This window comes from Protopterus annectens, chromosome 5.part0 (genome assembly GCF_019279795.1).
Source record: "Protopterus annectens isolate FY-2018-M chromosome 5.part0, PAN1.0, whole genome shotgun sequence".
Lineage (NCBI taxonomy): Eukaryota > Metazoa > Chordata > Ceratodontiformes > Protopteridae > Protopterus > Protopterus annectens.
Genome location: NC_056735.1, coordinates 402,471,828 through 402,499,435, shown reverse-complemented (window position 1 = coordinate 402,499,435; position 27,608 = coordinate 402,471,828). Strand labels below are relative to the sequence as shown.

Here is a 27,608-nt window from a genome sequence, read left to right as displayed (position 1 = left end):
GGCAGCCTGTGTCTATTGCGTCCCAGCCAGTTCCCCTAGAGGAATACGAAACCATTTGAGCCCTCCCTGGAGAGTCCACCAGAGGAGGTTCCTCACAAACGCCAGTGTAAAAGGAGGCACTTGGACTCCCCTTAGTCCCTCACTGAGGATACCGACTTGGAGGAAGGGGAAGGTTCCCCCAACCCAACCCCCTGAAGAAGTCTCCTTCGGAGACGCAATGGAACTCCTTCGCCAGAGGGGGGGGGTTGTCCACCCAAAAACCTTTCTCTGATGAGTTGGTATTCCTGGAGGCGTTTGACACAGGCCCATCTACCACTTGGGTGTTCCCCCCCCAGCCGACCCTCTGGTGGACCTTACCACCAGGGCGTGGAAGGAGCCAGACACTCTGGAGCCAATACCCAAAAGGCCTGACAAAATATTGAGCCCCCCCCCCGCAGATAGAGCTTCTTGGAGCAAAGGTTCCCCGGTTGATGCCATGGTGGTGGCGGCCACAAAAAAGGAACACGCCCAGGAAAGTTCCCTGGTCCACCCCCCCAGACAAGGAGTCTAGGGCAATGGACCGTCTTGGAAAGTGGACTTTTGCTTCAGCTACCTTTACTATAATGGTGCTGAATTACTTGGCCCACGTAATTCAACTGCTGCAGGACCTTGTGAAAGAGTACGCCGAGGTTCCCCCAGAGTCCATGTCAGCCGAGGATAAACGGACCTTCTCAGCTTGTATGGCCACTCTCAAGTCTGTGTCCAATACGTCCATGCGTCTACTCTCTCACTCTGCTGAGAGAGCCGCTAGGGCTAGCTGGTCCGGTACCGCCTTAAGGCGTCATGCCTGGCTCCGTCTTTGTGATTTCTCGGAACCCTTCAAGGTGTCCTTCACTAATGCGCCCTTTGACAGTTCGACCCTGTTCGGGAAGACTGTCCGCGATACCCATGTCCAGAGCGAGAAAGATGTGAAAATGCTGTCAGCTGTTGGGATCCGCTTCTCTAACCCTCAAAGGTTCTTTTCCAGGAACCAGTGAGGGCAAAAGAAGCTGTGGTTCCGGAAAACTCAGCAGTCTCGGAACACTCGGGACTCCTTCTCCCTCATAGGCAGAGGGGGACAAGGTGGATGCTGGCCCAGAGGCAGAGGGGGGGGGGGCAAAGAACTTCAGGTCACTGGAACCTTTTCAGATAGACTGCAGCAACCCTGAGGGCTTGCCCGACTGCTCCTCTCTGGAGGCAGTCGGGGGGGGGCATATTTCGATGCACCTAGCCCAATGGGACTCCCATCATGACAGATCGCTGGGTGCTTCTAATAATATCCAGAGGCTAGTCTAATCCCTTCACAAACAAGCCCCCTTACACAAGGCGCCTCCCGGACGTCCCACCCACTCAGAGGGAGACCACTGCTTTTGGAAATACAAAAGCTGCTAGAAAAAAGAGCCATCCAGCAGGTGCCCCCAGATCCACCTGGATCAGGCATCTATTCCAGGTTCTTTTTGGTACCAAAAAAGATGGGGGATCTTAGGCCAATTCTCGACCTGTCATCAATGAACCTGTTCATTGCCAAGGAAAAGTTCCGGGTGGTCAGGCTTCAATCCATCCTGCCCTTCTTGCAGGAGGAAGACTGGTTGTGCTCTATAGACCTCAAGGATGTGTACTACCATATCCTGATGAACAGGTGATCCAGGAGGTTCCTCTGCTTTTGGCTAGGGGCCAGTCATTATCAATTCAGGGTCCTACCCTAGGGTGGGGGGGGGCACTGTTCAAGCAGGGCTGTTCAAGGCACATGGACTCAAAGCGAGACCATTCTGCATATGCTAGAGATGAGAGCGGTCCTTTTAGTGTTGCAGGCCTTTCATGCTTATCTTCCACTTGGAACTATTGCGATCCAGTCAGACAATATGTCAGTGGTCTGGTATATCAACAAACGGGGGAACCAAGTCTTATCCCCTTTGTCGAGAATCCATGAGAGTTTGGGAATGGGCGATCTCCACCAACCTCTTTCTGATAGCAACTCACATTCCGGGTCGGTCCAACATCTTGGCAGACATATTGAGCAGAACTATCCTTTCTCTCTACAAGTGGTCTCTGTACCTTGTGTAGCGGAACAGGTCTTCGTCAAGTGGGGTCAGCGATCTCTTCACATCGCCATCCAACGCGAAGTGCAGCGTGTTTTTCGCTCTAATCCCCTCGACGGGGGAAGCCCCCAGAGATGCTCTTGTTCATGCTTGGCCACCCGGTCTTCTTTATGCGTATCCCCCAATCATGACAAAATTCTTACAGAAAGCTTTTCAGTTGGGGAGCAGAATGATCCTCATAGCCCCATTCTGGCCTCATCAAGTCTGGTTCCCCTGCCTATGGTCTCATCTCATAGCTCCACCTTGGATCTTGGATCCCATTCCGGATCTAATTCGTCATCCCTCGGGAATGCTTCCTTCGAATCTGGACAGCCTGAAGCTCACAACTTGGCTGCTCCAGTTCCACTAGTTACTAGGACTCACGGTATCTCTTCCCCTGTTAAATCCATCTTGGTTGCGGCACATAAATCCTCTACCAAGAAAATTTACTGTAGCAAATGGAGACATTTCTCCATTTGGGCTTCAGAGAGAAATCTGGATCCTTTTACTACTCCGATCCCAGCGGTATTAGACTTTTTGTCTCTTATCTTCCAGCAAGGAGCCAGCTCTTCCACAGTGAAGGTCTAGCTGGCGGCTATTTCTCATTTCCATGTAGGGGACAATTTAGGCTCTCTTGCTGCTGCCAGAATTTGTAAGACATTTTTGAAAGGCACTTTTCTTCTGAGACCTCCTATTAAGAATCCGTCCCGCCATGGGATCTGACTGTGGTTCTTCAGGCCTTAGTTGCGCCTCCTTTTGAGCCCATGGCATCAGTTGACTTAAAATTCTTGTAATGGAAGATGGCTTTTCTGGTAGCTGTCACCTCAGCCAGTAGAGTGTTGGAGCTTCAGGCTCTTTGTATGAAACCCCCATATCTTGTGTTTCATAAGGTTCATAGGTAGGTACTAGGCTATTGGCCCTAGGGCCCATACAAGCCTAGCCAAAAAATGTACCCTGGCTTTCGCCACGCAAGAAAATTATTTTCCTGTGCCCCTGTCGAGCAGAGCCACAGAAGTGATCCCCGGGGTGAATTTCCCATTTCCCATCCAATCATCAAGATTTTTCTTGAGTGCTAATGAGGAGCTTTGTTTGACATAGGTAGACTGTTCCAGTGTATGGGAAGTCTCTGGGACAGGAATCTATCCCTCCAGCATGTTCTGTTTATTGTGGTGACAAGGTTAAGGTCCCTAGAGCGTGTAGCTCGGAGAGATTGGGTTTTCTTTAAGTGGAGCATGTCCAACAGCTCTGGGTTTGACATAGCTTTGTATGTTAGTTAGAGATCGCCCCTGAGTAGGCGATATGCGATGGAGTAAAGCTGTAGTTTTTTGAGACGGTCTGCATAGGGCATATGTTTGAGGCAAGTAATCCTCTTTGTGAGGTATTTCTGTGGTCTTTCCAGTTGTTGTAGATGTCTTGAGGTACATACCAAAAGAGGCATTGTACTCTATAATGGGTCTGAGTGATGAGTAGACGGGAACAATGACCTCTTTTTTTCTGGATGAGAATCCTTTTGTGATGAGATGAGCCACGTAGAAGGATTTCCTGACCACTGTGGCAATGTGATTATCAAAGGAGAGACTACTGTCCACCTGTGTCCCAAGGTCTCTCTTCACATTTTCGGCATTAAGTAGACTACCAGCTATGTGGTAGTTCATGGGTACAGAGTTTTTACCAAAGGGGATGACAATATACTTTTTGGCATTGAGCTTCAGGCCATGGCTTTGACACCAGGTATCTGTCTCATTGAGGCCCTTTTGTAGTTTGTCCACATCGTTAGGAGTTTCGATTATGGCTCCTAGTTTGCAGTCATCTGCAAACTTTGTTAATAAAGACCTTCTGTGTTGGCCTGCACTTCAGAGAAGTAGATACCAAACAGGAGAGGACCCAGGACTGAACCCTGTGGTACTCCACTTGTCACTGGTCTGATGTCGGATTTGGAATCCGCTACTTTCACAGTGTGGGTTCTGTCCGTGAGCCAGTTGGCAACCCATCTTGTGACATAGGGATTTATACCTAGTTTAGTGAGCTTATCTATAATTCCAGAGTGGGGGATGGTGTCGAAAGCCGTGGCGAGATCTAGATAAGCTGTGTGAAACATTTTACCCTGATCTATAGCTTTGGTGACTGCTTCAAAGAAGTCAATCAGGTTTAGGAGACATGATCTGCCTTTTACAAATCCAAACTGTGTAGGGTCCAGAGTTTGGAGATTACCAGTGGCTTTGTTTATGAGTTCCATGATGATACGTTCCATGGCCTTGCAGACCAGGCTAGTCAGGCTAATGGGGCGGTAGTTCCCGGGGTCCGTCGTGGCTCCCCCTTTGTGGAGTGGGATAACTGTTGCGGTGCGCCATTCAGTGGGTACAAAGCCTGAGGTGAGGCTATGATTGAACATGGTACTTAGGTAGGGTGCCAGTTCATTCTGTAGTTCGTGTAGAACGCAGCCTGGGATATTGTCAGGTCCCATGGATGCTGTGTTCTTCGCTTTGGAGAGTGTGTTTTTTACCTGTGCAGCCGTGATTATAGGAACTTTGCATTCTTCAGGTATAGAGATGGGCCCTCTAGGGGGTGAGAGGGGGTAAAGTTAGCACTGAACCTATCTGCTAGGATGTTGGCAATATCAGTTGGTTCTGTATATTTAGTGCCATTATGCTGCAACTCAGAGCAGATCTGAGTGTTCCCATTTAGATTCTTGACGTAGCTATAGAATGCTTTGTGGTTGTCTTTAGAGTCAGTGGCAGTTTTGTTTTCGTAACTAGCTTTGGAGGATTTTATGAGGGATCTCAGCTTCTTACTGAGGTTGACCAGGGAGTTCCTCCAGTCATGGGATTTTACTCTCTTTTGCAACAGTTTCTTTCTTCTGTTGTAGAGTTTGTTTATGGCAGAGGTCCACCAGATTGGCTTCCTTTTTTTAGAGGATAACATCTTGGTTCTATTAGGGATAGCATGATCCATACACTCATGTAAGTGCTTATTAAGTGCATTTGTGTAGGATTCGGCAGTCATACCTCTATTGTCAGTCTGCATGGGTGTCATGAAGTTTGCCACTTCTGTCTTAAGAAGTGTGAAGTTGGCTTTTGAGAAGTTTTTTACGATGGTTTCCCTAATTGGGGCTGGGGGTGAGATGTCTAGGCTGATTAGCTTGTGGTCGGATCTGACCAACGAGGAATTGACCTCTGGTGTGGAACACCGGTTTCCCATGTTGGTAATGACCAGGTCTAGGATATTGCTGCCCCTGGTGGGGGTGTGAATAAGTGGATCCAAGGCATTGGAATTTATGAATTCTAGAAAACGTTGAGCAAAAGAGTTGGTACATGAGTAGTTTTCCCAGTTAATGGTGGGGTAGTTGAAATCGCCCATTATCTGGGTGTTGGGTTGTACCCTAATACTTTCCAGTGTATCAAGAAATGAGGAGTGTGAATCCTGGGGCATGGTGGGGGGTCTGTAGCAAGCTACAATTTGGATTGCGGTCTTGCCCAGAGTTAGTTGCACTTGGATAATCTCGGATGCATTATACTGTGCAACTAGCCTGGAGGTGTGGATATCCTTAATGAATATGGACACGCCTCCGCCTTTAGTGCTTCTTTATGGGTTAGGTGGCCGAAAGGTGTGGTATGAATTGAAGCCTGGTAATGCAGGGGTGCTCTCTGGAGCTTTGAACCAGGTCTCTGTCACTGCACAAATGTCAATGTTCTCCATTTTAATGAGTGCCTCGAGTGAGTGCATTTTGAGGTTTAGACTTCTAGCATTGAGTAGCATTACCCTCAGATTTTGCTTGCTTGTACCTGTTACGGTGGTGAATTTGTCATTTGAACCTTGCCTAAAATAGGGGTTGCAAGAGTCTTAGCCAGTATCCGGAATCCTAAGGGCGACAGGTGCAGGCCATCTCTGGCAAAGCATCGTGGACTGTCAATCATGTCGTCCCAGGCAGACAAATACTGGATCCCCTTAGACTGACACCAGAAGCTTAGCCAATTGTTGAAGTCAATCATTTTGTCCTTGTACTGTAATATCATTCTGGGTGATGGCAGGATGCTACTCAGGGTTAGGATCATACCTGCCTGGGATACAAGATCGGAGAGCTCCTCCAAGGACAGGGTGTCTCTCAGGACTAATCTGTCTTTTCTGTAAAGTTCCTTCTGAGACTAGCATTAATCAATCTATTAACTTGCCTGTTTTTTTTCACTAATTTTCAGAACAAAGGCGAATACAAACTTCCTTTGCTGGATGTTCACAGGCAGTTATGTTTTTATTTGCACAGGACAGTGGTCTTTCGTAAATCTGATCAACTTTTTGTTTCCTTTGCTAAGCCTTTTTTTTGGGAAACAAGTTTCAAAGGTGACTCTCGCTAGGTGGATTTCCCTCTCTTTCCTACAAGCATATATAGAGCTTGGTTTACCAGAACCAGTAGGAGTTCATGCTCATTCTACACGTTCTATGGCATCGTCTGCCGCATTCTGGTCTAGAGGTTCCCTGGATGACATTTGCTCAGAGGCTACCTGGGCATCCTCTCACACCTTTATTACTCATTATAAACTGGATTTGGTGTCTAGAGGAAGGGCTTCCTTTGTCTCTGCAGTGCTCCGGAATATCCTTCCCTAAGGGTCTCCCAAAATTTCATGCAAGTGGGGACAATGTCTCACAGTTTGCTGATCAAATGAAGTTAACTACTTCAGATAAAGAAGTTATGTACTCACCATAACATTCCATCTGAGTAGATAAACTTCATTTGTCAGCAGCCTTCCCTCTCTCCTTCCCCCTTAGCTTGGCAGTTATTTTTGCTGAGCTCGATGTTCGGAGTTCACAAGCTTGAGGTTTGTCCTTGGTTCAGGGGTCTCAGGTTTTAGTTTGTTGGTGTCATATGTGGAGTGGCAAACTCGATCTGAGGATTGGAAGGAGGTTGCAGTGTAGTATGGGTAGGGGGGAGGAGCTTGGAGCTCGGATCTTTTTGCTTGGTATGCTGCCGGCTTGGATCCGTGTCAGATCCGAAACCCACAGGTTGCTGACAAATTACGTTTACCTACTCAAATGGAACGTTATGGTGAGTGCATAACTTCTTTTTTGTTCCCCCTCAGGTTTCCGATTCATATTCTGAGGAGAGTGTTATCTGATCTTTTCTGTGAGGGATTCTCTTTCTCTGAGACAACTTCCAAGATGAGCCCATGTTTTCAGTGGGAAAATACTGAGGTCTCTCAGCCCCTCAGAAAATGTTAAGAGTTGTAACTGTATTTTCCAGAACATTCTCCTTTCCCCACTTCTGTCAGCTTTTGAGGATGCTTTTGTCACAGTATGCAGTTTCCTGAAAGTCAGCCTGCTGCTCTAAGAAAATGGACATACTGTATAAAGTTCTTCAGTCTTTCAGTTTGGTATGCATCAATCCCAGACCTGACCTAGCAGCGATAGCTTTAGTAAATCCAGCTGCTGCTAAACATTTTCTTAATTCTAATACCTCGCCTTCTGGTGAGGATGAAAAAACTTTTGTTAATTTTGGGGGAAAAGTGTAGTGCTTCTGCAGTTTAGATTTATTGAACTGTCAGGCTAACATGTTGAAGTTTATCCTCTCTCATCTTGAAAGTATGAGGAATGTGTTGGCATCAGTTTCCTCTCTGTGGAAGGATCTGCATTGTGTAATTTAGTTTTTTCTACTTAAGTCAATAATCCATTGTTTAGGTACCAGAGCTGCTGTCACTGGAGCTGTTTTAACGAGGTTTGCATCAGAACCTTCCAAAAGATGTCAAAACTGAAAGTTTGAATTTTCCTTTGTTAGGCAGTTTAGTTTTTGGACCTTCTGCTGCAGAAGTTATCAAAAAGTCTGAGTGGAAATGCTGATATTGAGAATTTCTCAGAATATTCATCTCTCCTTCTTTGTTTTCCAAGGGATTCTATGCTCCTTTGTCTTAACTTTGGCAAAAAAAAAAAAAAATAGTCTGAGTCAAATGCTACATTTAAAAACCAATGGCAAGGAGGTTCCAAATAGGAAGCAGAATCCCACCCCAGAATAAAGGACAGTCAAGTCAGAACCAATATGAGGGACCTTGTCCCGCTCTTCCACCCTTGCATTCCCTTAATCCTCCCAGAAAGTTTGAATCTCCATTTGGCTACAGATTGTTTCTGACAAATGAGTCCTAAATGTAATCCATGTAGGCTACAGATGGCAGTTGGAGGAACTTCCTTCTTTCCCAGGGATTCTTCCTCATCTGCCAAACCAAACTCTTTCCTCCTGTCTTGCATCATGTGTTGTCTCGGGGGGTAATAGAAGCTGCTCCTCCCTAGCAAATGTGGAAGGATTTTACTCAAGAATATTTTCAGTGCAACCCTATCAGACCCAGCTTCATATAGAACCATTGTAGTTTTAGTGTTTGTACTAACTAAAAGAGTGGCACAGGTCTTGCCGCAGACATTTGAAAACAGTAATGGAACAATGGTGATCCAGAGGGAAGCAGAATATAAGACACTATCTCTGTTGTTGGTGGGTCTTGATGCAGATAAAGCATTTGATAGAGTTAGCTGGGATTTTGAGTAGGGCAGTGGAGTGTTTTGGTAGAATATTAAGGTTAATTTGGAGGTATATACAGGATCAGAGGCAAGGATAAAGTGGGTGGGTTCCTTACCATTAAGTTGATTTTGAACAGAAGAGCCAAGCAGGGGGGGGTATCCTCTGTACTTTATATTTAGGCTATTGGCAAAGAAAATAAGGGAATCAGAAATTCAAGGATATAACTGGTATGGTAACCATGAAAAGTTGGCTTTATTTGCAGATATTGTTTTGTACTCGATAAAGTCCAGAAAAGGATATCGCATTGTTGTGGAACTGTTTTGTGTCTTTTCAGGATATAAAATGAATAAAGATAAAACAAAGGTTATAGCTGTACATTATGTACCCCCTCATGCATTGGTTCAGCAATATCCACATTTATGGGGACACGAGATGAACTATTTAGGAATGTGGATTAAAAAGGCTTCTGTTATGGCAGCTAAGGAAGAAACTAAATAAAAGCTAATACAAAGACAGAGAAACTGGAAGCTCTTGTTTATGGAAAGTATGATGCAAGTAGTGAAAACGTGTTTAGTCCGTTTAATGTACGGGTCAGACATGCTTTTATCAGCCAGAGAAGGTTATGACAAATTAGAGTTGAAGAGATTTATCGGGGGGGGGGGGGGTACGTTGATCCTCCCAAAAAGAACAAGGTAGTTTAGAGTTACCTGAACCAAATGGATATTTAACAGCTACACATTTAAGGCTCATATACTTTACACAAGCAGAATGTTATAATTCAAAGTGGAAAAGGATGATGAAGTGGCAAGGGGTTCAAGAAGTACATAATGTTATTCTTAATGTTCATAGGTGTGTACTAAGCTAATGGCTCTGGGGCCTGTACAAGCCTAGCCATAGGATCACCCTGGTATCGTGCAACCCAAACTTAGTTCCCATTGCTTCTGTCGAGTACAGCCACTGGAGTTCTCCCCGGGGTGAATTTTCTATTGTAAGAACTAAGCCAACACTGAAATGAAGACAGGATATTCTGCCAATAGGGATAACTATAATTAGGGGTGCAGAAAATGGGCAAGAGGGGCTGTAATTTACTTGAGAAAATAGGCAAAGGCACTGAGGTATTGAGACCAAATAACTAGAGAGGGGAAAGGTAGTAGAGTGAGAGGAGGCCAAGAAGATTAGAGTGTAGATTAGGGACTGCCACCCCTAGTAGGAATTGATATTAGAGTTTAGGGAAAGAGAAAGGGATATGGAAGTCCTAAGTGAAAGGCCTGCTTTGATAGTTTGTAGTTTAATCACAAACATAAGCTGCTGTTAAAAGGGATAATTATTAGGACATATAAAATATTACACGATAACCATAAGTGTGAATCCGAGGAGGTTAGAAAAGAATATGAAGAGAGACTGGAAAAACTGTTTACAAAGGAACAGTGGGAGGACATATTAATGGCTCTCCTAGTAGGCAATAAAGTCCAGAGGGTTTAGGATTTTTGCTTGGAAGTGTTTGCGTATGTATTTTTATACCCCAAGCAGACTTCAAAGATTTTTTTCTCTGGTAGATAGCAAATGGAGGTGTGATTGGGAAGAAAGAGGCAACTGGGGACATGTTTTTTGAGAGTATAAGTCTGCAGATTTTAAAAATTCCCTTCAGAATTCTTGGTTAAAAATATTGGGTAAGCAAATAACTGTAACCAAGGAAATGACTCTTGATTTAGGACATGGGAACTGAATTTCCTAGACATATTAAGGGCTTGTTAAGTTTAATTCTGTTGACTGCCTAAAAAAAGTAATTGCTAGAAAATGGAAATCGCAATCTGAACTGACTGTATTTCACGTAACAAATATTGTAAGATGTAAAATAACTAGAAGACTAATCTTCAGAAAAGGGGAGGAGCAAATTACATAGAAATTGTATTTGTGGAAACAATACATGCAGAATAATGTTAGAGGTTGAGTGAGGTTTAAGGGAAGGCAAGAAGAGAACAATTTATGTAATGCTGGACTGATATAAAGAAAACCTATGTAATGTCTAATGTATGTAAATGGAAAAATGTTAATATGGGTTGTTTTCTGTTACTGTACATGTGCCTTTGTGTTAAGTGATGATTTAATAAAGGTGTGTTAAAAAAAATTTTGTGCCAAGGAGAAAATTCTTTGAGATAATTTCTTAATCTTTCATCTCTGAACCCATGTGTGATAGTGCCCAAGTTCAAAATGCTTTCACTTTACAACTTGTTACCTCTCCTTCCTTATTTGAGTTTTAGTAGCCTTAGATTTAAAAGATGCATATCATCTTGTTACCTATCAATCCAGATTTAAGGCATTTCCTAAGGTTTTCTGTCTGGATCACATGATCAGTTCTATGCCTCATCTTTTGGGATAATCTCTGCACCAATACTATTTACAAAGTGTACAGCTTCTGTGATAGCCTACTGCAAACTTTAGGGTGCCCACATGCTTCTATGTTTAGACAACTTTCTTATTGCAGAGTCTATTTCAAAGTGTCTAAAATCTCTCACTGTGGTCAGAGATTTCATATACGTGCTGGGATTCCAAGAGAATATTCAAAAGTTGTTTGACTCCCTCTCACAGGATTGTGTTCCTGGGGTGCCTGCTGGGCACCTCAGTACAAAGAGCTTTTCTTCCACACGGAAAAAAAAGTAGATCTATATTTAGATCTGTTCCAGAGGTTTTCCACTCAGACTTCAGCCTCAGTGAGGGAATACCTCAGGAGTCTATCTCATGACATCCATTTTTCTCCTGAAACATCTTGCAAGACTTCACATGAGAAAGCCACAATGGTATCTGAAATCTCTGTGGTCCCAGCATCATCACCTATTGATTTATCATAGGTTCATAGGTTTATACTAGGCTATCTGCCCTAAGGCATTTATAAGCCTAGCCCAACGTTTTGTGGCTTACGCCACCCCTTATGTTAAAAAATACTGTGCCCATTAGTTTGTTGTGCCTCTGTCCAGCAGTGACACAGAGATGATTCCCGGGGTAAACCTACGATCTCCCATCCACCGGTCAAGATTTCTCTTGAACAGAGCCAGCGAGGTGCTCTGCCTCACATGGACTGGGATTTTATTCCACAACATAGGGAGTCTCTGGGTGACAAATCTATCCTTCCAGAATGTCCTATTTATATCCGTGCTAAGGTTTAAGTCGCTTGCTCTAGTTCATAGGTTCATAGGTTCATACTAGGCTATCTGCCCGAGGGCATTTACAAGCCTAGCCCATCGTTTTGTGGCTTACGCCACCCCTTTAGTATGGGGAACTATACCCATTATTTTTCTGTGCCTCTGTCGAGCAGTGACACTGAGGTAATCCCTGGGGTATATCTGCGATCTCCCATCCATTGGTCAAGATTTCTCTTGAACAAGGCCAGCGAGGTGCTCTGCCTCGCATGTACCGGGATTTTGTTCCACAGCATAGGGAGTCTTTGGGTGATGAATCTATCCCTCCAGCACGTCCTATTAATAGCCGTGTCGAGGTTTAAGTCTCCGCCCTTGTGGCTCTGATGGATCTAGATTTTTGAGGTGAAGCATATTCATCAAATCTGGGTTTGACATGGCCTTGTATGTTAGGCAAAGGTCACCTCTGAGCATGTGTGTTTAAGGTGGCGACTGAATAGAGCTGGAGTTCTTTCAGTCGGGCAGCATAGGACAGATTTTTGAGACCCTTTATCCTTTTGGTGAGGAACTTTTGTGGCCTCTCCAGCTGCTGCAAGTGTCGGGTCAGATACATTCCGAATGGGGCATTGTACTCAATCATTGGTCTGATGAGTGATGAGTAAAGGGAGACTATGACCTCCCTTGATCTAGATGAGAATCCCTTCATGATAAGGTGGGCAATGTAGAAGGTCTTCCTAACTACTTTAGCTACATGGGTGTCGAATGACAGACTACTATCAACCTGGGTCCCCAGGTCCCTGAACTTCTTCTGTGCTCAGTGGATTGCCACCTATTTGGTAGCTAGGGGTAACCTTGTTTTATGACTATGCATTTTGGCATTTAACTTTAGGCCGTGGCTCTGGCACCAGTTATCCGTTTCTGTGAGACCCTTCTGAAGGATATCTGTGTCAGATGTGTTTTAGTTTGCAGTCATCTGCAAACTTTGTCAGCCATAACCCTCCTGTGTTTGCTTGTACTTGGAAAAGTAGATGCCAAACAAGAGTGGGCCCAGGACTGAGCCCTGTGGGACACCACTTGTGACAGGCTTTGAGTCTGACATGGCGCCAGCAGCTCTGACCCTGTGGGTTCTGTCACTCAGCCAGTTTGCAACCCATCTTGTGATGTATGGGTTGACATTTAAGCTGATGAGTTTTTCAATGATACCGAATGGGGTATTGTATCGAAGGCCTTAGCCAGATCGAGGTAGGCTGTATGGACTGCCTTTCCCTCATCAATGGCTTTGGTGACTGTTTGAAAAAGTCAACCAAGTTTAAAAGGCATGATCTGCCTTTGACAAAGCCAAACTGGGTTGGATCCAAAGTCTGCAAATTCCTATGTCTTTATTTATGAGGTCCATTATGATCCTCTCCATGGCTTTGCAGATAAGGCTTGTCAAGCTAATGGGCCGGTAATTTCCAGGGTCGGTGGAGGCACCGCCTTTGTGAAGTGGTACCACAGTTGCAGTGCGCCACTCCTGGAGTATGTATCCAGAGGTAAGACTTTGATTAAACAGCTGTCCTAGCTGTGGGTTTAATTCCTCATTGAGTTCATGGAGCACACAGACACCATCAGGTCCCATGGATGCTGTGTTTTTGCTTTGGAGAGAGCAGTTCTCACTTGGGCTGGAGATGTTTGGGGGCTGCAATCGTTTGGTATAGATATCTCTCCTTTTGGGGGGAGGGGGGGGAGAAGTTTGCACTGAACCTGTCAGCCAGTATGTTGGCAATGTCTGTAGGATCAGTAATCTTCACATCATTTTGAACTAGCTCTGAGCATATCTGGGAGTTTCCTCCCAGGTTTCTAACATAGCTAAAGAAGGCCTTATGATTGTCTTTTGAGTCTTTAGCTATTTTCTCTCGAAATTTGCTTTGGATGATTTTATGAGAGCTCTTAGTTTTTTACTTATAGTGATCAAGGGTGTCTTACCTTTTAAGGATTTTGCTCTATCTTGTAGTAGCTTCCTCCTTTTGTTGTAGAGTTTGTTTATGGCTGGGGTCCACCAGACTGGACGCTTGCCTTTGGTACAAAGAGTCTTTGTTTTGCTTGGGATTGCCTTATCCATGCAGTCCTGCAGGTGCTGGTAGAAGGCATTTGTAAGTGATTCAGCGGCTTGAGTACTGTTTTCCGCTCGGGGGCCTTAAAGGAGACCACACTAGTCTTTAGAAGTGTGAAGTCGGCTTTTGAGAAGTTCTTTACTGTGGTCTTTTTATTTCAGGTGGGGTGGGATGAGGACCTCCAGCGAGATTAGTTTGTGGTCTGATCTCACCAGTGAGGGGTACACCTCCGGTGTTGAACATTGTGCTCCCATGTTCGTGATGATGAGATCAAGTATGTTATCTCCTCTTGTGGGGATGGTGACTAGTTGTTCCATGGCATTTGAGTTTATGAATTCCAGGAACTTTTGGGCTAGGGTGTTTGGGCTTGAGTAGTGTTCCCAGTCTATATTAGGGTAATTGAAGTCACCTAGTATGATGGTGTTTGGTGATACATTTATCCCTCTAGTGTTTTCAGGAAGGCCATGTGAGGTTCCTGAGTTTGTGAGGGTGGCCTGTAACATGCTACAATTTGCAGAGCAGTCTTGCCTATGGTTAATTGCACCTGGATGGTCTCCGATGCATACCAGTCTTGAGGTGTGGGTGTCCTTGATGAATATGGATACCCTCCTTTCTTGGTATTGTCCAGATTTTGGGGCGGAGCATGATATGAGGTAAAACCTGATAGCGCTGGGGTGCTCTCAGGAGCCTTGAACCAGGTTTCTGTCACAGCACAGACATCGATGTTCTCCATACTGAGAATGCATTTTGAGATTTAGACTTCTGGCATTGAGCAGCATTACCCTTAGTTTTTTCCTTTTTGTGTTCTAGGGTGGTAGGTTTAGAATTTGAGCCTTGCCTAAAAAGGCACTATGGGGTGGCAAGAGCCTTTGCCAATATCCGGAATCCCAGGGTGACAGGTGCAAGCCGTCCCAGCGTGGCTTGTCCAGCATGTCATCCCAGGCAGACAGACACTGGATCCCCTTTGAATGACACCAGTGTTTAAGCCAATTGTTAAAGCTGATCATCTTATCTCTGTATTGTGGCATCATTCTTGGTGAAGGTAGGATACTGCTCAAGGTCAGGGTCATACCTGTCTGGGCTACATAATCAGAGAGCTCCTCAATGTCTCTTTTCATGTAGGTTTACACCAGCGTGGACAATGACTGAATCATATTTGTACCTGCTGTTGAGAGACCTGAGTGCTTGCGTTATGTGGCGGATTCTAGCGCCCGACAGGCAGCTTACTGTGACCTTCTCCTTACTCAGTCTGGTGCAGTGTGTCTGACTATGGAGTCACCAATGACTAGTGTGTCTGGCATTGTGTTTGGCCTTAAGGGCTGTGACTGTTTGACACTCTGACTGTGAGGTCTATGTGTTGCAGGTGTTGTGTTCTGAGGTGGTGGTTGTTTGGGTGTCTGCTTTGGTGGCCTCTGCTGTTTTGGTAGATTTTTGATCTGAGCCTCCGTCGATGTCTTTGTGTGTTTATGTGTATGATTTGAGGTTGCAATGGTAATATGTGAGACTGGGTCTATAGTGTGTGTGGTAACCTTCTCCTCCTGACTGGTCTTGCCAGTCCTATGTTGAAGAGCTCAGCCTCCAGTTTGGCCGTATAGTTGCATCTCGCATGTATTTGTGTTTTGTGGGAGGAGGAGAGGGTTGTCTGTGTACATGAGGCAATTGTAACATTGCCTCAATATTCCCAGGTTCACCAGCTGAGCAGGAGAGGACACTAGCAACTGATCCTCGACATGCTAGAAGGAATAGACAAAAAAATTTTAAAAAGATTCTGGGGGGGTACTATCTATGACAAATCAAGGTAATAAGTACTGAACAGATAGAGAATAGTCTACTTGGAGTCAAGTAGAGATGATCTTTTAATTATAGGATACGCTGATTAGATCAGTAGTATAGTTCGAGGAAGGTAGTTTTAAGGAAAATTTGAAGAGTGGACTTTAGGAATAGTTTAAACCTGCTTAACGGTAGCCCTGGTGTGCAACAGTAACAAAGACTAAATCGGCTAAAAGCGTGCTTTATAGCAGGGGGCTGGAAAAGACAGGAAATGACACAAATTGGCCAACAAACCACAAGTCACTGCCCTAAACCACTCCTCCGAGGACAAATGAAGGAGTTATGGAAATGACCCCTAGTGGCCAATAAAACTACAGTTTCAAGTCAGTAACCACCTCTCCGGGATCTGGTAGATTTGGATTTTTTGAGGTGGAGCATGTCCATTAATTCTGGGTTGGACATGGCCTTGTATGTCAGGCACAGGTCACCTCTGAGCAGGCGGTGTGTGAGTAGAGCTAGAGTTTCTTCAGTCTGGCAGCATATGACAGATTTTGGAGTCCCTTTATCCTTTTGGTGAGGAACTTTTGGGGTCTCTCCAATTGCTGCAGGTGTCGGGTGAGATACATCCCGAATGGGGCATTGTACTCTATCATTGGTCTGATAAGTGAAGAGTACAGGGGAACAATGACCTCACTTGATCTGGATGTGAATCCCTTCATGATCAGGTGGGCAATGTAGAAGGTCTTTCTAACCACTTTAGCAATGTGAGTGTCAAAAGAAAGGCCACTGTCAACCTGGGTCCCCAGGTCCCTGATAACCTCTTCTGTGCTTAATGGATTGCCACCTATATGGTAGCTTGGGGTTACCTTGTTTTTCCCGAAGGGTATGACTATACATTTTTTGGCATTTAACTTCAGGCCATGGCTCTGGCACCAGTTATCAGTTTCCGTGAGACCCCTCTGAAGGATATCTGTGTCCGATATCAAATTCCAGTTCTGGGATTTGTAAAAATGGAAATCAGTGATGGAGAAATCAAATTTCTCATTATTCTGGTCTGCTTTCTCTCATCCTGCTCCAAAGCAGTTGATCACAGCAGATACCTCTGACTTTGCTTGGGAAGCAGTGTTAATGGGCATAAAGGTGCAGGGTCTTTGGGACAAAAAGGCAGACCAATACGTAAACATAAGAGATGCTAGTGCTTATAAATGCTTTCAACTCTGTTAAGTTATCTCTGATCCCTAGAAACCCTTCAAGTGTTCATAGGCAGTACTACAATGATATAATAAGTAAACAAGAAAAGGGAATCCAGATCTTACCAACTATGCAAACTAGCAATGTTAGCATAGGATGTAGCTTTACAACATTGTCTAACTCTACAAGCATTTTACATTCCATCACAACCAAATTGTGTGGCTGGCAATCTGAGCAAGATCAGGGCAGACCCTCACTAATGGTAACTGAATCGGGGGACCTCCCAAGATATGATCCATCTGTGGAGAATTCTTCAGGTAGACCTTTTTGCCTCCTGTCTAAATAACTAGCAAAGTTCTGTTTCAGGACTCCATGCGAGAAGGTCAGGAAGACAGTTGGCTTTTCTTTTCCTTGGATAGGAATGTTCCTTTATTCTTTTCCAGCCTTTCCACTGATATCAAGGATAGTTCTAAAGATTCAGAATCATTGTAGTGAAACACCCTTCTACCCCAGGCAACAGTGTTTTTTTCCCTTTTTTTTGGAATTGGTCTGAAGCAATTACTGCAAGTTTCCTCAGACTGGATTTACTCCCAGGGGATGAGGGGTGTTTTATATATCCTGATCCCAAACTACTGCAATTGACTCCCTAGGTGATGGTCTTAATGCCTTTTAGGCACCTGTTTTCTGAGGATGTCCAGCTGGTGTTAATGGAGACAAGAAAGCATACTAGAAAACCATATATTAGCAAATGGAAAATATTTTGTAGTTGGTGCCAACAAAACAACGAGCTCCCATTCACCACTGGTGTTTTTCTGGTTTTACTGTATTTGTGTGAATTACTAATTACACTTATCTGCTATTTAGACTATGGCCTGTCCTTAACTCCTCTATCAGGGTTCATTTTTCAGATATTTCAGCATGTCTGTCCATGGACCCCCCCCCTCTTTCATTGCAGTTTCATGTGAAAATGATTTTGAATGGAGTTCTGCATACAAAGCATCGCAAAAAAGTATTTTCTTCCTTGAGATCTTAATTTTGTGTAAGGGAAGCTAACACTTTCTCATCTGGCTGGCTTGAGGTTCTTAACATGAAAAAATATTTTGCTTATTTCTCTGACTTCTGCAAGAAGAATTAGGTTCATAGATTCATAGGTAGATACTAGGCTATCTGCCCTAGGGCATTTATAAGCCTAGCCAGAGTGTATTTGGCTTCCGCCTCCCTATTAGATTAGCCTACTGTGCCTCTGTAAAGTAGGTCACAGAAGGTACCCTTTTAAGATTAGTTTACCGTGCCTCTGGATCCCAGGGGTGAATTTGCGATTTCTCATCCACGCGTCCAAATTTTGCATGAAGAGGGTCAGCAAGGTGCTATGTCTAACATGAGTTGGGATTCTATTCCAGAGTGAGGGGAGCCTCTGGGAAATGAATTTGTCCCTCCAGCATGTCCTATTTATTTTTGTGCTAAGGTTTAGGTCCCTGGAGCGTGTAGCTCTAAGGGACTTGGATTCTTTGAGGTGGAGCGTGTCCATTAATTCTGGGTTTGACCTGGCTTTGTACGTCAGGCATAGATAGCCTCTGAGTAGGCAGTAAGCAACTGAGTAGAGCTGGAGTTTCTTTAGTCGAGCTGCATAGGACATCTGTTTGTAGCCCATGATCCTCTTGGTGAGGTACTTTTGGGGTCTCTCCAGTTGCTGCAGGTGTCGGGTAAGGTACATCCCAAAAGGGGCATTGTATTCAATTATGGGCCTGATGAGTGACGAGTAGAGGGGCACAATGACCTCTCTTGATCTAGATGCGAACCTTTTCGTGATAAGGTGGGCTATATAGAAGGTCTTTCTAACCACTTTGGCAACGTGATTATGAAAGGAGAGATTACTATCTACGTTGGTCCCCAAATCTCTAATTACTTCTTCCGTACTTAATGGATTACCACCTATGTGGTAATTTGTGGGTAACTTGTTTTTCCCAAAGGGGATGACTATGCACTTTTTAGCATTTAGCTTGAGGCCGTGGCTCTGGCACCAAGCATCCATCTCTGTGAGACCCTTTTGGAGGATGCTTGTGTCAGCTGGAGATTCGATTATGGCCCCCAGTTTGCATTCATCTGCGAACTTTGTCAGCCATAATCCCCCGGTGTTAGCCTGAATCTCAGAGAAGTATGTACCGAACAAGAGAGGTCCCAGAACTGAGCCCTGTGGGACGCCACTTGTAACTGGTTTGGATTCGGACATGGCACCTGCGATTCTGACCATGTGGGTTCTATTTCTGAGCCAGTTTGCAACCCATCTTGTGATATAGGGGTTGATATTTCAGCTGGTAAGCTTATTTATGATGCCCGAGTGGGGTATTGTGTCGAAGGCTTTTGCGAGGTCCAGGTAGGCTGTGTGGACTACCTTGCCCTCATCTATGGCTTTGGTAACTGTTTCAAAGAAATCAACTAGGTTTAAGAGGCAAGATCTGCCCTTAACAAAGCCAAATTGGGTATGCTCCCAATGTCTTTGCTTATGAGTTCCATGATAATACACTCTATAGCTTTACAGACCAGACTTGTCAGGCTTATGGGGCGATAGTTTCTGGGGTCCGTTGTGGCACCACCTTTGTGGAGAGGGACCACTGTAGCTGTATGCCATTCTTTGGGTACATATCCTGTAGTAAGGCTAAGTTTGTGGGTCATCCTTTTATCAGCTTCCACAGAGATAGGGTTCCTTGTTTTATGCCTAAAGTGGTATATGAGTGTACTTAAACCAATATGTTTGTCTCCCAGTTTTCTTTCCAGAAACTAAAATTGAGGGAGAAAGGATACTTCATACCTTGGATGTCCACAGATATATCGGGTACTTTGTTGACAGAAGAAAACCTTTTACGACTTCCGATCTGTTGCTTATTTATTTCGAGGGTAAGGAGACAGCCTGTGTGAAAATACAGTTTCCAAATGGTTGACTCTGGTTGTTACCCTTTGCTATTCCCAACACAAAAAAAAAATTCCAGGTAGAGTCAAGGCCCACTCTACCTGTGTGTATGGTTCACCTATGGCTTTTTGGAAAGGGTTGGATTCTAAAAGTGTTCCAGAAACAGCAATTTAATTCTTAATGCATACTTTTGCAAAGCTCTATAAGTAGAATAATTATCCAGGTTTACGACAAGCTTTGCAAGGACGATTCTCCAGGAGCTCCTGGACCCTTTTCATGCCATCTTCCAGTTATTTTAAGCTTATATCACTTAGGTTACTACAGCAGTAATCATAATGATGAACATTGTACAGTTGTGTAAGTAAATATACCATGACGGTAGTTTGAATGATCACTGCTTCATTAGCCACTCCCCCCTTGTTTGTGTATGTGTTTGTTTTTTTTTGTTTTTTTATGCCAGGATGTGGACATATATTTTTTTCTTTTCATAGCTGTATCATCTGTGTTTATTCAACCCTAACCCCCGTCTCAGTTGGCATGAAAGCAGTGAAAGGCTTGGTATCCAGACCTGACTTTTAGTTAGCTGTACTCTAGCTGACTAGCGGTTTGATAACATGGAAGGTGCCCTGAAGCTTGGCAAGCTGTCCAGCTGCTATATCCTTAGCAGAATATAACCCATTTAGCTTGGGATACTACAGCAATGATCTTTTGATTGTCTAGAGTTGTGGTAAACTTACTTCTGTACTTTAGTTCTAATTAATGTATGCATGTTGTTATTTATATATATAATTAACTATGTATAAGTATACTTTGTGCAATTGACACATTTCTTGAAAACCATTGAATGTATGCTGTTCCTTATGTGAAGTTTAGATGAACGCTCTATGTATTCTCCAGCTGCTTATTGAAAGTCCAGGGGTATTTAAATGTGATAGTAGCAGAGAATTAACTGCAATTAGGGGAAATGTAACTCTTGTATTGTGATATCTCTGAGTAGTCCCCTTTCTCCAAGATGCAACACTGAGTTAGTATATGCAAGTAGCAGCCTTTTGCACCCATACAACCCAATCTTTCTGAAGCTTGTTGTGGCATAGGTTAGGTCTGAATGTGGATAGTAGCCCAGAGGTTTGGTTTAGTAAAGTTCAGCCTGCTTTGTTGTGTGATGGACAGATTCTTTAATGAACACTGTGCTGCATTCATGTAGTCAGCAGCAGGTGTGCATAACACCTGCATAGCAAGGCTGCCTTTGTTGCACACCAGTGGACTGTTGGGTGGTGGATAAAGTTTATTACATCTTTCAAATAAAAATTTTATTTTATTACTTTTATTTATATTTGCTTACCAGGGTAGTACACTGATCAGTGATTTTTTCCCCCTCAATTTCCCCCAATCAGTAGCAGCTGTTGTGAGGTCCACACACCATCAACACACCATCAAGGATGATTAGTCCTTCAATCCCAGCTGTAGGTTTTGCAGATGCCTAAAACCAGGTATGACAGTTTTAGTGGAGAGAATGTCCACCTGATTGATTTAACTAAGTCATGGGCACTATCTCGGGGATAAAACATGTAATGACATTATGAAGCCTGACAAAACAGTTACTACAGACAGAGATATCTTTAAATTTTAAAAGAGAAGATGTGGTCCTAGTCCTTAGATTCTTCATCCTTGCGTGGAGGTGCTTAAAAAAAGCTTCCCAAATCTCAAAGACTGCAAAAGTCACCTAATAGCAACACTGCTCCTCAGCGATCACTGAAGCATACACCAAAAGCAATACCAAACATTTCACATAAGCCTACATCTAATGGTCTCCCAAGTGCAAAGCCCTTAAGACAGGTATACACTTTTGTCATTGGAGACTCCATTCTGCGACCCACAAATGCCCTTCTCACCAGGTTTGACAAGAGGAAGATAACTGTTAGTTGCCTATCTGCAGCCAGGATCTGCAATATCATGTATGCACTCAAGTTGCACCCAAGATACCAGTATGATTCTGTCATAGTCCATGTGAGTGTAAATGACCTGAGACATAACTCCATTGCACTATGAAAAGTGACATAATGGATGTCTCAGAATGTGTGTCACAGATAGGTATGAGCCTAGCATTGACCAGCATTCTACCTTCACCAAGGATGATGCCACAGTATGAACATAAAATTATTGATTTTAATTGGCTTAGTTTCAGCTGTCACTGTCAGCATGAGAGAAAACATGGTCAGAAGACCACATTACTTTTCCAAGTGTGGGTTGCACCTGCCTCTCCCCCTCCCCCAGGCTTTTGCATGTTGGATAAAACTTTATCCATATCCTTAGATGATGCTAAAAAGACAACACTACCAACATAGTGAAAAAGTCTAGAAGCAACCTTAAGGTGTTACTGCTCAATGCTTGGAATCTAAATTAAAAAAAAAAAAAACACACCCTTCAAGTCCTCCTCATTCTGGAGAATGTAGACATCTGTGTTGTGACCAAGACTTGGTTTAAAGCCATAAAATGTACCCTGGAAGTGCAAGGCTGTGGTACTTTCCACACATTTAGACCAACAGCAGCACAGACTGGAGCCAAAGATGGAAGTGTTTTGATCTAGGTTAGCAATAAACATACCTCCAGGCTGGTTAAATAGGGTGATACCATGGAGCCCCTCCTTATGCAAGTTCCCATAGGTATGGTCCCCCTCAATATCATGGCTAACTACAGGTCACCATGTATGGCACTAGTCTCACGACTCTTACCTGTACCTACTAGAGGTGCTCTCCATCCATCCAAACACCCTATTCATGGTTGATTTTAACTACCCCTCTGTAGACTGGGAAATGCACACTGCCTCAGACTTGGAAACTGTGCTTCCTGGACTTCAACACCAACACCCTGGAACAGATAGTGCATGCTCCAAACAGAGGATCAAACATACTGGATCTGGTACTCGCCAACATGGGAGTGCATTGCACCACGCCATGTCACATTCTCATTAGTGCAGTTGGATCACAAAGCTGTCTTATTTTAAATAAAAAAAATCAACCCATAGAGCTAAACCAGTAACAGTTAGGAACTATTCAAAGGCAAGCTATGTCCTATTAAGTGACGGTTAATCAAAATTTACGGCTTCCCCAACCCCAAGACCACAGGTACCTGTGGTGAATTATTTGCGGAGTCCCTGTACAAACCTTTGAATGGCCACATAGTTTGCCATACCTACCAGAAATAAATCCAAAACCAACACTAAAAACAAACCCCACTGGTGGAATCCTCACCGAACCATGTTCTATCATAAAAGGTAACTCATGGCCAAAATCAGGAAAAGCAATTCCTTAAAGACAAGTTTTCTGTTGTATAGCTAAACAAGAAACTGCGAGGTTTAAATCCAACAAGGCCATCTATGAGGTCATGATAGCCTTGCAGGCTAAGGACAGTCAGAAGACTTTCTTCAGCTACATACATCTGGAACCTTAGCGGTAGCACACAACAGTGTACTTGAATTGGTGGTGAACAGTGCCACCTACACCATTCAGGGTGACATAGCAAATCTATTGGCTGATAAATTCAGCTCAGACTTCAGCCAACACTCCCCCAGCTCCACCAGGTGAAATCCCCTCCATCATACTTCCCCCAGCTGTCAGAAGGGACCTGGTGCTAACAGTACTCAATAAAGCCAATAACACCATCTCAGTGGGTCCCGACAGCATCCCCAGTTTCATCCTGAAAAGTCTAAAATATGGACCACTGGAGGTACTCTTCAACTACAGCCTTCAAACAGGCTATGTACCAAGTGAATGGAGGAATGCAACATTCATCCCGTTCCACTAGGGTGGACCTTTGACCGACTCAGGGAACTGCAGACCCATCAGTCTAACAAGCCTGATATAAAAAGCTGTGGAACAAATTATCATGGAAATGATGATAAACAAGGACACTGGCAACCTACAGAGAGTGGAACCATCCCAGTTTAGCTTTAAGGAAAGATCATGCCTACTTAACCTGGTAGACTTCTTTAAGAGGATTACCAAGGCAGTGGACGAGGGCAAAACTGTGCTTACTGTGTATCTTGACCTGACTGAGGCATTTGATACAGTACCCTACTTCAGCCATTGTTGATGAGCTTTCTGAGCTAGGCATAAACCCTTGCATAACTTGCTGGATTGGCAGCTGGCTGGCAGACAGGACCCAAGAAGTCAGGATCAGCGAGACCACCTCCATTAAGAGATTGGTCACTAGTGGAGTATCCCAGGGCTCAGTGATGGCTCCACTCCCGTTCGGCATCTATTTCTGTGAAGTCAAGGCTAATGTTAAAGGACTGTGGCACTCCAAGTTTGCAGGTGACTGTAAATTGGGAGCAATTATAGATTCCCCCCAAGGCACAAACATCTTGCAGGTGGGTTTAACACAGGCAAATGACTGGTTCTAAAGCCATGATCGAAAACTCAGTGCCAAAAAATGGATTATAATGTCCTTTGGGAAACTGTCAATTCAGGTTAATCACTCTATCGATAAATTATCCCTAAGAGTCGACCCAGTAGTAAGGGATCTGGGAAATATGTAGACAGCAATCTGGCCTTTGACCTACATGTAGCTAAGATGAGTCATTATGTGCCACTCCACTTAAACGTAAGGGTATGGCATCCAGGTCCAAAGAGTTATAGTACCACTCAACTCTGCCGTTATCAGAACCATCATTAAATACAGTGTTCCCTTTGCATATATCTAACCAGACACTTGTAACAGTTGGAGCAACCACAGAGGTTTCTCAAAAGGAGAGTTCAGAGCATGAATACCCTGTCCTACACCGATCACCTAAAGACGCTGCCTCTGTATTCATTCTCTTATAGGCTGCTGAGAAGGGGCTATTTGCCTTGCTTACAGGGCTTCCTCAGACCCAGCCCTAATGGATCTGTTGCACATGCACAAAACAAGCAGCACCAGAAACACTAGATCCAGGCATCAGAACCTCCCTTGTAATGTAAACAGAGCATGCTGGAGATACAGATATGTCCCAGAGGTTCTCCACAATATGGAATAGGCTCTCCATCCATGTCAAACAGTTCATCCCTGACCCTATTCAACCAAAACCTTTACATTTGGATGGGAAATTGTAAATTTACTGCTGGTCTGGTCTCCATGTCCCCTGTGGACAGAGGCCGTCAAAAAAAAAAAATATATATATATATATTATCCTAACACATTCCCTACAAATCCTTGGCTATGGCTACCGGCTTACTAACATGCCCTGTATGATACCTGGGCCTAAAGTGGTTTGGGTTGTGTAGCTAGGCTTATAAAGGCCCTAGTGGTTATTAGCCTAGTAACAATCTATGAAGTTTAGAGTTATTACCCACCTAGTTTAATAAGTTCACAGGATTGCTGTACTGCCTTTTGTTGTTTTGACAAAACATTTAACAAAATATCAAAACTAAGATAACTTGCTGTGGTTGTGGACCTCTCAAGACCAGGAGACCCCCTAGAGAGGCATGTTTCACTGTTGACTAAAACTAGCTATACTGGTCTCCCTAGTCTGACACAAGTGATCCTCTGTTATCACGTTTCACTTCATGGTTTGCTGTCTTAATTAGTTGCAAATCATGTATCATTGTTTGTGGTTTATTGGTATATAGGATCAAGGGCCAGTCCTTGTATATGCACTGGCACCAGAACTTGAAAAAAATGGCAGTGTAGAATCCTTAAGACATGGAAACATTCCTACAGTGGGATTAGACCAGGTTCAGGGGGAGGATGTCCTCTCTCCCCCTGTCAGAAGGAAGGAGTAGTCCAAAAAATCTTGCAAGCCGTAAAGATAACAGAGTGGAGTGTTGAGAATAAGGAAGAAATTCAGTATTGTTATTGTGCCAGAAGCCCAGAATTTCCAGATAGAAAATATTCGGAAAGATTGATAGGAATTGGAGGAAAGAAAATACTTGAACAAGACAAATTGTCAAAAGCTTCAAATAAAAATTTGTGTTCATTAATACAACATATCCATGAAAAACATGATGTTCTGTAACAGTGTAACATCTATGAATGAAAAATTGTGCTGTGATGTAGTTTGTTGTTGTTGTTGTTGTGTCTTTTGGCTTTTCCCAGTTAGGGGTCACCACAGCGGCACTCCAGTCACTAATGATTGGCAGTAAATATTTACGTGCCGAGTTGCCGCCCCTGACGCACAACCTTCAACGAAGGTACACCCATTCACGCATGTCACTCTCTAGCTGAGAATCGAACAGGACAACGTCTTACTGTGAGGCGAGAACTGTGATGTAGTTTGTATAGATTTAAATTTGGCATTTGACAGGGTTATACACAAAACACATAAATTAGGCCAGCTAGGTATTGGTTTAATCACCATAAGATGGATAGCTTCATGGTTTACAAATATGACATGGAAAGTATACAGCAATCGGACAGGTGAAATTCTTGGTTACAATCAGGGTGTCCCACAGTGATCTGTCCTAGGCCCATACTTGTTTTGATTGTATTTTTCAGATCTATCCTTTTCATCTGAGGTGTTTTGTAGTCTGCAGACTATTTGAAATTTAGTCGACTGATTGCAGTGTTACAGATAGGGCTTGTCTGCAAAACAACTCGACTAAATTGACCATTTGGGCACATGAGAATAATATGCTGATGTTGCTGTATCTTTCAGCTTTTCCCGGTTAGGGGTCGCCACAGCGGAACTCCGGTCCGCTAATGATTGGCAGTAGATTTTTACGTACTGAGTTGCCAGCCCCGACGCACAACCTTCAACGAAGGTACACCTATTCACGCATGTCTCCACACAGAAGATGCTTTAGCTGAGAATCGAACAGGACAACGTCTTACTGTGAGGGGACAACGCTACCAAATACATCAGTTAGCATATGTTGGGAGACGTTCAAATTGAAAGGTGAATATTTAATGCAGCACACACTGACTGAAACTGTAGATTCACTTAAGGACCTAGGTATATGGGTAGATCCAGCTTTGAGTTTTTCTAATCATATCAACCAGTTGTTTAATGATAGTTGTAGAATTATAGGTTGTATAAAAAAGATTTATAAAGTTTAGGAAGTCTTAAGTGAGGTCATTGTTAGTTACATTAGACCCAACAACGAACAAATGCTCACAGCTGAGTAAAGCAGCCTTGGATAAAAACAATGAAAAGATAATCAAAAAAACAAATTAGACTGTTAGATAATTTTGTTTCTAGAGGGTATAAGAAGCCTGAGATACAGCAAGCCATAAAAGTGGGCAATACATATAGGACCGGCAAAGGGACCCCTTTTTTTAACAGGGGTGATAATTTCAGGGATACGAATACCACCAATAGCATAGGGGTCAAAAACAGGTTAACCATTCCTTTTACAAATAGGAATACACACATTAAACAAATTTTGGAGGATAATTGGAGGTTGTTGATGGTTGATGACAAGATTAGGAATTTGGTGAGTGACAAGCCCAACATAGCATATAGAAATATGAAATCTTTGAATAGGTTACTATGTTATGAACAAACACATGGAGGTTCCACTTTGCCACAGAAGTCAGGTACTTTTGCTTGCCATGCATGCAATCAATGTAGGTATATAGCAGAGGAAGCCACATTCACACATCCTCATACCGGCCATATCTATACATTTAGAGGATTTGCCAATTGTAAAACCACAGATGTGGTTTATTTGGCACAGTGTCAGCTATGTAAAACCTTCTATGTTGGAAAAACCAACAGAACGCTACGTGAACACATAAGAGAACATATCTATGCTATAAACAAAGAAAATACCACCAATGCCTTGGCACGACATGTGCTGGAACATGGTCTTACACACTTTTTTAGATTTAGGGTGTTAGAAATAGTGAATAGGATGTGTAGATTGGGGAACTTTAAGAATAGAACTGATAGAAAATAAGTGGATACTTAGGCTGCAAGCACATAAATATGGACTGAATGAGAAGGTT

The 27,608-nt window shown here is 43.6% G+C and overlaps 1 protein-coding gene across 1 annotated transcript in view; it reads left to right on the top strand.

Moving 5' to 3' along the window:
- Positions 1-27,608, top strand: part of ATG3 (autophagy related 3) — a 1,040,279-nt gene that overhangs the window by 346,900 nt on the left and 665,771 nt on the right. The window contains exon 8 of the mRNA XM_044072369.1: positions 5,425-5,460. Coding sequence (XP_043928304.1) covers positions 5,425-5,460 — 36 coding nt within the window. The remainder of the gene's footprint in view (positions 1-5,424; positions 5,461-27,608) is intronic.